The sequence below is a fragment of the Drosophila subobscura genome, chromosome A, assembly GCF_008121235.1.
Source record: "Drosophila subobscura isolate 14011-0131.10 chromosome A, UCBerk_Dsub_1.0, whole genome shotgun sequence".
Classification (NCBI taxonomy): domain Eukaryota; kingdom Metazoa; phylum Arthropoda; class Insecta; order Diptera; family Drosophilidae; genus Drosophila; species Drosophila subobscura.
In genome coordinates, this window is record NC_048530.1 from 8,255,829 (window position 1) to 8,270,151 (window position 14,323).

The following is a 14,323-nucleotide window of genomic DNA, read 5'->3' on the forward strand; positions in this document are numbered from 1 at the left end:
AGATTCATTTGGGATTCCATTCGCTTGTGCATACGAGTCTGCTGATTGAAGAAACACTCACACAATGCGATATTCATCCTGTGTACTGGCCGGATCTGCCTCCCATGTGATGACCATTGTGTTGGTCTTGTCATCGTTGATGCTGCGCAGATTCCTCACCGGCAACGGTCGCAGTGTCACGTCCCCAGTGGCTGGCCACGAGGTTACCTTGCCCGACACCGTCTTCACGATCACATTGAATGTCTTGCCGGGCTCGGCAATGTCCCTAAAGTCAAAGAACGCAATCGGTTCGTTGCTGCGCGTCACCGTCGACTGTCGTCGTGTGGTGGCCACCGACACCTGATACTTGTCGAACTCCGATATACCCTTGGGGGCCTCCCATAGCACCCGGAACGAATTGGAGGTGATAAAGTCCCGGTCAAAGGTTACGTTCAGCGGACGCAGCGGCACCGTTCTATATTGTGCTGTCGTCGGCAGCGATATCTCATCCTCGGACATTGTCTGCACTGAAATATTGTAGGCTCGGCCCGGCACGAGGCCCTTGAATGCCGCCTGTGCGGGTCCCGGCGGCTCGCCCTCCTTCTCCACATAGAGGACACTGTCATTGGCATCCGGTGGCTCAATGGAGACCTTGTAGTGCGTATAAATGCCAGCGGGATATGGCGGTTGCCACAGCACCAGCAGCGTCGTCTCATTACGGAACCAGACAATGAATTTCCCCGGAGTGTTGGGCTCTGCGGGTAGTTGGGGAATTTGGTCCGAACATTGGGATTACACAGAGAATTGCTTTGTGTTGGCGCATAATTTGCATTCCAGATAAATATTTCTAATATTTTTAGTGCTACTGTGATGCTACTACGCTTAGATCTTACACCAGTGTTAACTTTGTAATTATACTTAAGGTAGGATTAAGTTAGAGGTTACAGGTTCCAGCTAAAGTTAGAGTTAGTTTATGCTGAGAAAACTCGCAAAATTACAATGGAAAATGTGAGTAAGCAAACGAAAGCAGCTTTGAAAATGCATCATGGGTAAATTAGAAGAGCTATAAAAGTTGGGCATATATCACAGAGGAAAGCGATGGCAAAACTAGAAGCTAAAGCACTTCTTTAAATAAATATCTGGACAATATATAGCTGGAATTGAGGGGCAAAAGATATCACGAATTATAGATCTTTTAGGCATAAGGAACTTTTAGTTCTTAGTGCGCTAAAGTAGCATCGATCTCTGCCAGATAGCTGATGGTTAAAGTTCTTTAATCGCAAATCTGTTATCCTGGGGTTCAAGGGTTTCCTTCTTCATGCTAAATATCTCTTTCTAGCGCTAGCTCTTTAGCTCCCCACTGTCCCAGTGCATTCTTTCCACCAGGAGTGACCACTGTGCCATGTGTACGTGCAAAACTGCAGAATTTCGAGTGCTTTGCTGTGGTCTGTCTCTGGGAGAAAGTGCATTGCGGTTTGGCAATTGTCGGATTAAAAACGAATTTTTGCACACAGTTTGGACCACTGCCAAAACCCCAAAACCCCCTGCTGACCAGTTGTAGTTGCTGTTGAAGCCGCTGGGGTGTGGCACTGGCACTGGCACTGGGACCTGGGACTGGCAGTGCCACTGGGTTCTAGTGTGCTGGGGGTCAGGGTTACGTGCCTCACTTACGGTCTAGTGAGTGTGCTGAGAGCGCTGTGGGGGAATGCTGTTTGTGTGGCATGCAAATACGAATGGTTTGTGGCATTTTAAATATTACCTCTTAGGATCTTAATGTCCAGCAACTCTTTGTGTCGCGTCCTTCGACCTTTTGTGTGTGTGTGTGTGTGTGTTATTTAATTGGTATTTTGTTTTTAGTTACAATGAGAGCGTGGGGAAACAGAGAAGTTAATCAAAGGTTGAGTCACACCATCACCAAAGTAGAACGAACGAATGGCAGTTTCTGTTTTTGAATGAGGAGGAATACTGTAGGCGGGGGGCAACACTCACTTGTGGTAAAATTACGGCTCGTATAGGCCACGGACTCTTTGCCATCGTATATGGTGTATGCCTGCACCTGGTAGGTGGCGCCGGGCGTCAGTTCCTTTACGCTGTGCTGGAATGTGTTGTCGTTGACCTGGAAGGTGCGATTGAAGCTGCTCGATGCCTCGGACAGGCCCAGCACCTTGATCTTGAATGCCGTATAGCTGCCCTGTGTGGGCGGGGACCACAATATGATGGCATTCTTACCACTCCGCACCTGCACGGACAGATTCGATGGTGGATCGGGTGCTGCAAAAGAGACAAGCAAAAAATTGCAACTTGTAAATTAATTGTCAAAAAAACAGGCAACAAAATCATTGAAACCTTCTCCCTATCTTATTCCCCTTGAGCGATCAGTCTACAATTAACACTTGAAACACTTCCAACAATTTCGTAACTAAAAATTTTGTACAAAATGTTCGATTGGTCAAAAGTATTCTTTCTGTATGTGGCTCTATCGCTGGCCATCATCGTCATTCCAGTGGTCTTTCTGGTGCACGAGACAATGATTTCCAAGATGCGGCTGCAGAAACACGACGAAGAGTTCCAGCGGCTGGAGGAGCTGGAGAACAAGTGCCTTCGGCGGCAGGAGATTCAGGAGATACTGGATGTATCGGAGGAGAGCGAGATTGAGATATCAACAGCACAGCAGGAGGCGATCGAGTTGATTCCACGCGAAGAGCATTAGACTGGCACTCAAGTCACAATAAATAAAATAAAATTATCGTTTCACTGCAGTCGCAAACATAAAGCTACATCTTTAATTTTATTTCGGTTCTCTTCTCAGCTTCCACTCTGCTTTAACATCCATTAAGCTCACACTCCTCCAAGTTCCACTAGATTCCAGGCATTCATTTAACTTCCAGTCAGCATCCACGCAGTTAATATTCAGACTCCACTTCCACTCAGCTTCCACACAGTTACCACTCTCTCCACGCTGCTCAGTGTCGCCATCACAGTCTCTCTCACCCGCTTATGACGCGACAGCATCCACTTTAAACTCTATTTTAAAATCTCTATCGCTCTTTTTATCCCTAAGCTCACTCTAAGCTTTCTCTCTTGAAAGCTCCCTTTGCTACCTGCCTGTCGATCGATAAAGCCATAGGCAATGCACACACTTGCACATGTAGATATGTATGTATGTTTGCGCATCTCTTTGATCGTTTCTTCTCACTTTCTTCATACCGAACAGCTTTGTTTTATTGTTTTTGTCTTTCAACATGCTTTGACACTAAGATATGGCATTAATTCCCTCTTATTATTCTGGCAACATTCCCGCAATCCACCCAAATGGCCGCTCAATACCACTGCCCTCCCTGGGGTATTGTGTCTGTCTGTGGCGCATGGAGGGCAGGCTTTACTTCCATTTCATTCAAACGATACCCTTGGGTCATTTTATAGGCACACTCCACACTCTACGCCCTGTCTCCCTTGGCCACTTACTCCACCGCTCGCACCCGCTGGTGGTCAGCGTCATTATAGGGAAGGTGTTGGCCAGGCAGACACTCCCCAAGTGCTTGCTGGTCGCTTCTCGCAACTCGCAGCTCGCTCTTCGGTTGCCTGATTGATTCCGCTGCTCGAGTGACTGTCACACGATAAACTTTTAACCGACGCCTTTCGCCATTCACAGCTATTCGTGTACGAGTACTAATATATGTATATTCTGCCAAAGTATACATTTTCTACCATTTTTAATATTACGCAAATTGTTGCATTTAAGAAGCACTTATTTAATCAAGAATAGAGAGTGTTTGTCAAAGGATGCCTTTGGCTGAGGTGTTATGTGTGTGGGGTCTTGGCCATCTAACTGAACAGCCACTCTGCGGCACTCTGCAAATTCCAGTTCTCTTTGGAGAGGACACTGCGCGCAGAATGCTCTCCCAGGCCCATCTCCTTGAGTTGTTCGATTTTGGCATCAAAATCGGGAAAAGAGTGCGGACCGCCTGCATACGCGTTCGTCCAGTGTTGCGCAGTCAGCAGAAACATTTCGTGGTTGGACTTGAACTGGCGGCCAACCACTGCGTCCTGGGGATCGTCGGGTTCGGGAGAGCCCAGCAGGGCCTGCACGGACAGCAGCATGGTGCGCAGCGACATGGCCGCTGCCCAGTTGTCCTTCAGTATGTCCAGGCAAATGGTGCCAGTCGCCGATGAGATGTTGGGATGCCAGATGGCAGTCACAAAACGAACCTTTGGCGGTCTGAAGGGATAACTCGGCGGCACTTTAATGTCCAGCACAAACTTGCCCCCTTCGTATGGTGTGTCGGGGGGCCCAGCTATCTCGCCGAGCAGCTCTGTCCAACTATCATTGACCAGTTCGATCTTTATGGAACCCTGCACGATCTCGTCGCTGTTCATGACCTCCTGGAATTCCCGCTTAATGCGTAACACTGCCAGATCCGCCATGGTTTTTGTGTTGTGTGATTTATGTATTTATTGTGAGTATTGGAAATTTAGCTGGGAATCTAACAAACTAGTTTCCCTAATGATTTTCAACTGACTTTTGAGTCTAGCTACTACGATCATAGCCTTTTCTAATATCTTACAAACAATAGATTTACATGGGATTTAATATTTCCAATCACGAATAATTATGGATTCTATACGGATTAATGCATTTTTCTTTGAGTTTATGTAAGTGCAGTCGGGTGGAACCTAACAATTAAATGGAATGCTTCTCCTTTGCATTGGAATTTCGTAGCCATTGCTGAAATATCCACCACACTGGTGGGTGCCGTCGGTGGTAAATAAATCGTGTACCGATTGTGTTTAGTCGCAGTTGCAATTTGGCTCATTAGGCAACACTTTACCACTCCCGCACGAAAAGTTTGCAACAATGGGAAAGGCGGGGTATTGTAGGCATATTGAACTACAATTAGCAATTTGCGGACCGGTCCGTGCGACGTGTGTTCGGTTTCATCGATAGACAGAGGTCTCTCCCACTTTGCCCCCCAATTGTCGGACCCAACAGGAAAAGGCAATTAGATGGTGAAGCCATTGGAGGACAAGGTCCTAATCCCTAACCAATGGCTGAAGGGGCTTTAATCCTTGAATGTCTGCTCCGTGAATGCTTCTCGTATTCCATCCAACGATTAGACACTGAATATTTTGACAGGACGTTGCCAAAGGCACAATCGAATCATTCCTCGTGTATAAGCAGCAATGTGTCCTCTTCCCCGGGTTCTTGTTGATTACCAACACTTAAAACACAGCCAGTGCTGGTCAGCACTCTGCTGCAACACAGTTTACTTACCCGTTGTTATGGTCACCGTCCATGTGAGCCAATCGTGATGCGTAAAATTCGTATAATAGAGCCAGAAATTGTATTTGGTACCGGGCAGGGCACGCGAGAATTGTATCTCATCGCCAATATCCCTCGAGGCGATGGTTGTGTTCGGCTCCGGATAGCCGAAGGGTGGACTATAGTCCAAACGATACGAGGCACCATCGTCGAGGCCGGGATTGTTTGGTATACTAATGGCAAGATCTGCGCATCGCACATCCTGTAAATAAACACAAAAGAAAAACTTCAAGTTAATTCCAATGATTCAAGGGCTATTTATGCGGTTTATCTCAATAGATCTTGGTATGGTAATGAACTATTTTTTCCCCATTGTTTTTACCTATTGAGGTTACGCTTTTCCCTGGCTATCAGTAGTACACATCTTGTGTTTGTGTGCTAAGCTATTCTCTTGATTTTTCCATCATGTTTTTCCCAGCCATTATGCTTGTTTTCTTTTAGAGCTCTATTCTTCCTTATGCTTAGCGGTTCTAGTATTTTTCTTTTGTTATTTTGTTTTAAAAATATATTTCAAGAATATTTCCCTTGAGTATGCCCGTTTTGATATTTTTTCTACATACATTTTTATTTCTGGCCTCACAAACATTCGGAGACACTCTTTAAACCAATTTTCTAGGAATCCTAACGTCTTTTCAATTAACTTTTTGACGTTTTCCAACATTTATTTTCTATAGTTTATAGTTTTTCCATAATTCCAGCTCTTTGGCCATTCTTTTCAATGATTTGCGCATTATTTTATCGAGCTCTCTGTATTTTTTCAGCTCTTCCAGCGGCGATTTCAATTATTATCCCCACACTTCTCCGAATAATCTTACTTTATTTATGAAAAGTCTCTCTCAATCCCAATCAAATGCCCTTTCCTGGATTTTTTGTCACATTTCTGGCATATTCTGTTGCAGGTAAATCTATGCCAGCATTTCTATCCCAACCATAAAAAGTGCAATGACATTACAACAACTACAGCAACGGCAACGGCAACGGCAACGAGACACACAAAAAAGAGTGACAATTAAATGGCACACGGCCTGGCCTGCTCCTCTGCCAAATGATCTCCTCAGCTAAGGATGAGGTGGCAATGTGCTGGCTGAATGTTTGTCTGTTGTCCCTGTTGCACTCCACAGTTCTGGTTCTGTGTGTTTGCTTATGTTTTTCTGTCTCTCCTGCATTTGAATGCTGGGCGCTGCTCCTCCTGTCTGCTGGGTGCCAGACGCCAAATATTAACAGCGCAAACAATGAGCCGCCTACCGCCTGCCGCCTGGGTTCTCATCCCACAACTGTCGCAACTGGCGCGCGAAAATGATGCAAAAAAATAATAATGGATTTGGCTAGCGACGGGACACAGATGGTGCACATCCTGCCCGACAGGAGACGGTAGGTAGCGGGGCTGAGGCACATTAAAGGATTAAAACGACGGAAATGCGCAGTCGGTAGTCGGCGAGGGACTATGGGATAACATTTCAATAGGTTCCCCAGCACAATACCTGCACCCCCTCTCAATCGGTTATCCATCTCATAGGCATCCAAACGCATTCATCCGCACTTTGGATTATTTCATCAAATTCGAGGCACTGTGTTTATGTGGCATTCAATCGCACTAATGAAAATTGTATACAAATTTCACCATCAAAAAAACTATCAATTTCCATGTTCTCGTAATTTCATTATGTTAAATGAAATTCCATCAACTTTTAGAGGCTTTTACCCGGTGGAGGAGGACCCATGGGCATGGGGCTTGGTGGCTTTGCTGTGGCAATGGCCCCATAAAAGTTTATACAAAAAAAAAAAGAGAGCAACTTGGGCATCAAATCGAAAGTGCTTTACGGCACAAAAATCGTGTCGGAAAATGGCGCACAAACAAAATGGCGCCGACAAGCGGTGAAAAGGAACTATTTTTTCCCCTTTTTTTTGTCTCAATTGAGGCGCTTGATGGGTTTTCAAATTTCGCACTCTTAAACCCATTTTATTTGTGGCAAAAGTTGGGGCACTCAAAAGTTGTGGGAGTACCCGTTTAAAAATGAAAATCACTAGTTGTATGCGCTTTTTTGGAGCTACTTTTCGTGGCAAGCGTCTGACTCCAGAGTTCCTCCAATAAAGTGTTATCCGCCAACATCCCACTTTTACTCGATAATCTTTCTCACCATTTCACCACAGAGCAACAGAGTGTTTAAGTTCACCACAACATCTGATGTGGTCTCCCACCACATTTCTCTGCACACACACCTGATCCTGCAACGTGAAGAACTCCCTTCCTCCGGTGATTGGTACACACTTCAGGCTCATGCATATGGAAATGGCAACCAATTACTGTCGTCACTCACTTTAGCAATCACTCTTCAGTTCACTACACTTCGTTTTCTCCTCTCCTCTTCACTCCTCTTTTCATTCGTTTAATCAATCAATCGAATCAATTATTTAGTCTATTTTTTTCACTACTTATTTGGTTTTTTTTGTGGTGTGGCAGACTCGTATTTGTGTGTTGTTGCAATTCGCATTGCGCGGCGGCGTTGCGCTTTCGCTTTATTAAAGCAAAAGAAAAGCACACACAGAAAAAAAAACAAGAAATGGCTAACGAAATCAAAACGAAACATGAAATGTTGGCCCAGTCCAAAACAAAAACAAAAACAACAAAAAACACACGCACCAGGCAGGCAGGCCCCCTTTACAGAAATCTCTCACTCTCACCCGCTGGTGCTCTCTCCAGCAGTGGCTGCTCCCCCTATCTCTCGCTCTCTCATTCACTCTCACTCCGCCGCCTGCTCGCAGACTGACGCCTAACTGTAACTCTCTTGCATAATTGATCGTTTTTGTTGCTGCTCCTACTGCGCTGCTGTTTGATGATTGCGTTTCTTCTTTCTGTTTCTTTGCGCGGCGTTTCTTTCTTCGTCTCTTTCTTCTTTTTTTGCTGTTTTCGATTGTTTTTCTGGTTTGCTGCCACTTCCCCCACTTTTTGTTGTTGTATTTGGCATTACATGATGCTCAATGGGTTTGGAGAGGCATGATGGCCCATTAGTCATACCTCCCTACCGATAATGATGATGATGATGATGATTTCCAACGGACAGTATGTCAGTCTGGTCACATTATGCAATTAAATATTCGCGCACACACATGCACACGAAGAAAGAGAGGCAGACATCATGCACGTGCATATGCATGTCATGAACAGTAATGCTCATCCCGCTTAAACACATTCGCATTCACACTGCGGTGCTCTCAATTTATTCCAAATAATACTTGTATGCAATTCGCACACGATATACTCGCAGTTATTATTTTTTGGACCTCTCCCTTTCCTCTGTCTGCGTCACACACCCCATTCAATGTGGCTTTGTGACTCATTTATTGGCTTTGAAGCAAAGCCAAGTTTTTGTCAACTTGCAAATGCAAAATGACAAGCAAAGGCGACCAAAGTTTGCATCGTTGAAAGATCTCTGTGATTTATAGTAATCAGATTTGGTTGACATTTTGGCAAGCATTCACAGTTATACCCATAGTAAAACTTTACGCAAGTAAAGAATCTAGAGTATATCGTATCTACTACCTAATTTGCTTGGCTACAATATTTAAACATGCACATGCACAGCAAAATACAAAATAAAATTAAATAAAAGTAATGCCAATTAGCAATGAAAAGAGAAACCTTCGATGTGTGGGCGTTTGAGACTGAAGACTTCAGACAAGGTCAAAAACGGTTTTGTTTAAAGTCGTTTTATGGCCAAGGTTTACTTCTGTAGGTACATAAATAAAAGACTTATATAAAGTCGGAGATTATCGGTGGGAAAGGTAGAACTTATGTACATTGTATGTGTATGTACATATGTAATTCTCGCTCTACTGCATTACCTTTTTCTGTGCATACATATGTACATATATGTATTTTTAAGCACTTATATAATATTTATTTATTTGCCATTTTTTCGCTGTCAAATGTTTGGCTTTCTGTGTGTGTGTGTGTGTGTGTGTGTGCGCTTTTAGCCATGAGCAACGAGTAAAGTAAACGTGAACTTCAACCGGCCAAGGCAAACAGTGGGCCCCAACAGCAAACAGAGTGAAACAGCCAAACACAAATCCGGAATGCAAAGCAAACATGTGAGAGGAGAGCAAACAAAGAAGGGAATTTCATTTGAATAATTAAGCGCAGCAGCAGCAGCAGAAGCAACCGTAGCAGTAGCAGCAACGAAAGATACTGTTAGGTTAACAATGTCCACTTTCAACGTTTAACGTCCATCAACGTCAGTCTCTCCTGTCATGCCATATATCCATCCATCCATCTAGTAGTCATTCATGCGTCTGAAACAATTTTGATAGGTAAGTAGCCACTGGAATGTGTCGCATGGCGCTCTCTTGCAGAGGCTGACAAAGTGACAGAGTGACAGCAGTCGGGGGCACATAAAAGCTCTAGATTTGAGAAGAAGGGTCAGAGGCAGAACATTTCAAAGCTCTTTAAAGTTAACAGAAGTTCGCACTTTGGAGTCCCCTCAACTCTAATCAGATATAGCCTTGAAGGAGCAAAACCCAACAGGAATATGTATAAGCAACAAAGAAAATCAGCGCGAAGGACTAAGCCGTCAGGATTTCATAGCATACTTATTGGATAGTCCCGAGTGAGAACGTTTGCATTTTCTTCCCCATCGATTAATGATCTATCTTAGTTTACTTAAGGTTTTCGTTAGAAAATTCAGCACACTCTAAGACATTGTTTATCAACAGGTAGCATCCATTCATGCATACATATGCATGTACATACATATGTACATATCCGAGTGTGCATATTTTTTCGTGTAGTTTTCGTTATTTGCTGAATTGCTGCTCCAAAACATAAGCTACTTACTACTTCACACAACCATGTACATTTGTACACATATAAATATAAACCTTCTGCACAACCACTGACTCTTCTGCACTCGCTACCTGCTGTAGACAACTCCCACCCGCTCTCCAACCAACGCGCTGAACAACAGAGCACCACTTGACTTGTCTACGACTTGCATTGGCTGCTACCTGACCAAAAGGCAAAAGCGCAATTAGCATAAAGTGCTTGACTGGAGGGCGGTGTGGTGGGGGGTCGCCTGCAAGTCAGACACGCAGACAGTTAGTTATGCATAGTTGTACTCGCAGTTTCGTAGCCCATGGGCTATTGCTGTTGCTGTTCTTGTATGCCCTTTCAAAAGGTATCCAAAAAGTACATGCAGCTGCTTTGCGTTGAAACTGCAACGCTGTCTAACCAAGTGACAGAGAGAGTAAGCTGATTACTTTGAATTTGCAGAGATCAACATTCGGTTTCACCGAATGCCAAGAGCAAGTTCCACCGAACAATGGCACTTCCCCCCGTTTAGTCGGTATCCATGGTTTCTATGTCTTATCGGAAAGAGTATTTCAAACTTCGGCCTCACTTAAAAGCTTTCTACCTTTTTTGCTTCTTACTCTTTTGAAGTGTGAAAAAGTTGGCGTTGGAATTGCTAGTGCAAGAAGAGCGGGAAGGTGCGGGATGGTGCGAGGGTGGGTTGGTAGGTGAAAGAGCGAACAATAAAGCGAGTTAGTGGATCTGCGGGGGGGTGCTGCTTGTACGTATGCTTGTGCATAAATCGCTGCCGTACCCACACTCTTATATAGCTCTCTCGTTCTCTCTTGTTCACTTGCATCTCTAGTGCTCTCTCAGCTGTCTCTCTGACTGTCTGCCGTTGTCTCCTTCTCACCCATTGCTTGCATTTATGTTTATAAGTTGTTGCTTCTCCTGTTAATTCTGTTGTTGCTTTTGCTGCTTCCTCTTCATCTTCTGTTGCTTATTGTTCTTCTCTTGTTGTGTACGCTTCTTATTTTTAAGCAATTGCAATTCGTTGCACGTTTCAATTGTTGCCTGGCTTTGGTTTTCGTTTCGTTTGCAATTTTGGTTTTTTTGGCACTTCCCTCTTGCTCACCTGTTTAATACTTTTTTTCGTGTGCCTCACCAGACCCAAGGTATATTCGAGAGAAGTTACGGCAGGCACTCTCCCACTATCCCACAGGACTGAGAGCTAAAAGTCACTCTTCATTTCTTTTATTCAAGCTCTCCATCTGCCTCTCTTTCTCCCGCTCTCTCCAAGACGCCCTCTACCTGCTGTTTTACATACCCTTCTGCGTGCTCTGAGCTGAGCTTTTGTTTAGTCACCTCCGTAACACCCTCACTTCTATCCAATTCCGCCTTTGTGTGTGAGTTTTTTTTTTTGTATTAAATTGGTTGGTCTGTGTGCGTATTGCGTGACTAGAATTGTTTGTTTCGTCGTTGTCATAACAGCAGCGCGGCTTGTTATCAGTTTATCAACATTATCATCATCATCTCCCACTGCACGCACGCAACTGCGGCAACGGCAATGCCAAAGGCGACAACAAACAAAGAGAGAAAGAGAGCGAGAAAATGGGAGAATGGATCGACAATGAGATACCCAGTAATTAAAAAATAAACACAGCTAATAAAGTCTATCAATCTGATTGCTGCGGTTGTTTTCATCCGCTATGGAAAAACCAAAGAAAAACCAAAGTTACTCGTAGCAGAACGAACAACTCACGTGTAAACGTGAAAGAAAAATACCAAAATTTCCTTGCTCAGAATCGTACTCTGGTCTCAACGTATTAGCAGTAGCTTCAATAAATAACACACTTTGTAGACGGGGAGGCATAAACTTCGAAGCATCCATTAGAGTACACAAATTTGCAGTCGAATGATTTCAGCACATCATACACACATGCACACACGGGGGATGATGGACCAGCTCTTGGTCCACCTCTATATTGAACCTCTGATACCCACGCTCTCCTCTTGCGTTGCTTGGGGCTGGGCTCTGTTTAGGTTTGAGTATTTGCGGTTCAGTTACGAACGTTATTCCCCTCCTCCTTCTCCGCCACAGAGCAAATGCCCAATTTTGCAATTACAAAACAATTTCGATGGCAAATGGCAGGCAATCCACAAATATCCCAAAGGAGTCCAAAGCCCATCCAGCCAGCTAGTCAGTCAGTCAGTGAGTCCGCCATTGTCCGTCTAAGTAGCTCCATAGGAGGCTCCTTTCTACCTCCACTGTCGGATCGGATACCCCGCTGCTGGGAGTGCCACCTTCTGTTGATGTTCGTTTTGCTGCGAACATATTTTGTGAATGGTTTAGACCATAAACCACACCACAAGGAGACACACACGAAGGGGACAGGGGACAGGGGACAGAGAAGGAAGAAAATTCAGGCTTTCAAAGTTTCGTACCGTCGTCCTGTTGTCCTGCGCCTTTGGCAAGGCAATTTACCAATAGAAACTTTCACCCTGTTGACATGTGTGTAGGTATGCATTGAAAACTTTCAGTCAAAGTGAAGTCGAAACTGTCGGAGCGAAGCAGCAGAGAAAAAGTAGTGGCGCAATCGGAGGAACCGAGAGAAAAGTAGTAGAGGAAGCAGAGAATCAGGGAGCAAAAGGGAAGCAGGGGAAGAAAGGCAGCGAAGAAAATACGGAAGCAGGGAGGCAAAACTACGTCTGCCAGAGCCAGAGCTAGAGAGAGGCGAGGACTGGACACGATAACCTTTTTCAACTATTTAACAGTCTGTCAATTTGTGTTATCCTCATTCAAGTACGGAACTAAAAAACTCTTGCAAAAAACCAAAAAAGAAACCATCGGTGTAAAAGGTATCGTGTGAGCAGCTGTTGCCTGTTGGCAGGTGTGGCTCTAGCCACAGACAGCGTTGAGGGGCGAAACACAGCAAAGGAAAGTCACAGCCCAAGCACAGGGCAGAAACGAGAGGGACAAGGAGACAAGTGTGGCAGGGCAGTAAGAGAATTTATTAGTTGCCTTTCACAGCAAATATTGTGACAAATGGGCATATAGAAGGAGGCCCAAAGGTGATGGCGTGTACGGTGTAGGGACGGGTATTCCGTGTCGTGTCTGGGCGCAGTCCTTACAAAGCAACATGTGTATGTGTGTGTGTTTGTGTTTATGTGTGTGTGTGTGTGTGTGCGTATGTCTGTGTCTGCTTTGGCTGCATTTGAAAGTGGCGTGTGCATTGAAAAGTTCTGCCAACAAAGAATGGCAGGCGCCATCTTGTTAATTGCTCCACGGATGGTGGAAGGTGGATAGGGGTAGGGGCAGGATAACAGAGATAGAGAGAGAGAGAGATCCGGGCAACAGTTAACGATACATGGAGAGAGACCCTAATGAGGCCTAAAGGTAAAAGAAATGCCATTTTGCGATTCATATTGGAGTTGCATTTACATTTACATTTTCATCGCCCAGAGCCCCCCGTTCACATTCGTCATTAAGTGGAAAATGTTGAATATTTTCCTTATTTTATGGATGCATTTCCATTACAGTTACGTTCCCTTGCTGCTGCGTTGCGTCGTTCAGTTAACGAACAAAAGGACAATTACGTATAGTGCAAATATCGAGCATTTATCGTGGCATTATTTGCCATTTTTATGCAACAAATTGTTGAAAATATTTGCAGTTAGCATAGTTAGATTGTTAATTGATTGAATTAACACAATTCAATTAAATAAATATTTAATAAACGATGTAAATCGATGAGTTTATCCCTTGCCCAGATTTTCTGTTGACTCTCTGTTGATTTTCGAATATTTCGCACTTATATTTTCATTATGCATTATGCAGCATTATCGACTGGATGCTCAGTTGAACACAGCACTCGCTTTAAATTCATTTTATTGAGCGTTATCATCACGAAGAGCAGTTTAATTAAAACACTTTTATCAATTTATTTATCGAATGTCATTTTCCAACAATGCGAATTTAATGAACTTCAAATGTGTGTGCGCATGGGTTTCAAATAGAATGAAAATTAATGGAAAATATGCATGCATGCATGTACATATTTCAATTGTCAACTAAAAATGATTTGCAAACCCATTTATGATGGCATTGTTTGTATCGCTAATAAAATGCATGCACAATTTCACACAAATAACGCTTTTTAGATAATACATAAAAGCCAGCAGTTATCAAAAAGTGTGTGTGTGTGTCTTGTAGATTGCATAAATTATGCCCACAGCAACCC

General features: G+C 44.0%; 2 protein-coding genes across 5 annotated transcripts in view; both read right to left on the reverse strand.

Moving 5' to 3' along the window:
* The window catches only part of LOC117892901 (tyrosine-protein phosphatase 10D), a 47,693-nt gene that overhangs the window by 7,319 nt on the left and 26,051 nt on the right, over nt 1-14,323 (reverse strand). For 2 of the 4 annotated variants that reach the window (XM_034799223.1, XM_034799205.1), the window contains exons 3-6: nt 5,252-5,501; nt 1,969-2,250; nt 1,739-1,786; nt 62-734 (exon numbers count right to left, since the gene is read on the reverse strand). In XM_034799223.1, the coding sequence (XP_034655114.1) occupies nt 62-734; nt 1,739-1,786; nt 1,969-2,250; nt 5,252-5,501 (1,253 nt within the window). The remainder of the gene's footprint in view (nt 1-61; nt 735-1,738; nt 1,787-1,968; nt 2,251-5,251; nt 5,502-14,323) is intronic. The other 2 variants (XM_034799231.1, XM_034799214.1) reach the window with 1 other exon arrangement.
* On the reverse strand, nt 3,762-4,474 carry LOC117892976 (ubiquitin-conjugating enzyme E2-22 kDa-like). The gene has a single exon (XM_034799321.1). The coding sequence runs from the start codon at nt 4,402-4,404 to the stop codon at nt 3,805-3,807; it is 600 nt and encodes a 199-aa protein (XP_034655212.1). The 5' UTR covers nt 4,405-4,474; the 3' UTR covers nt 3,762-3,804.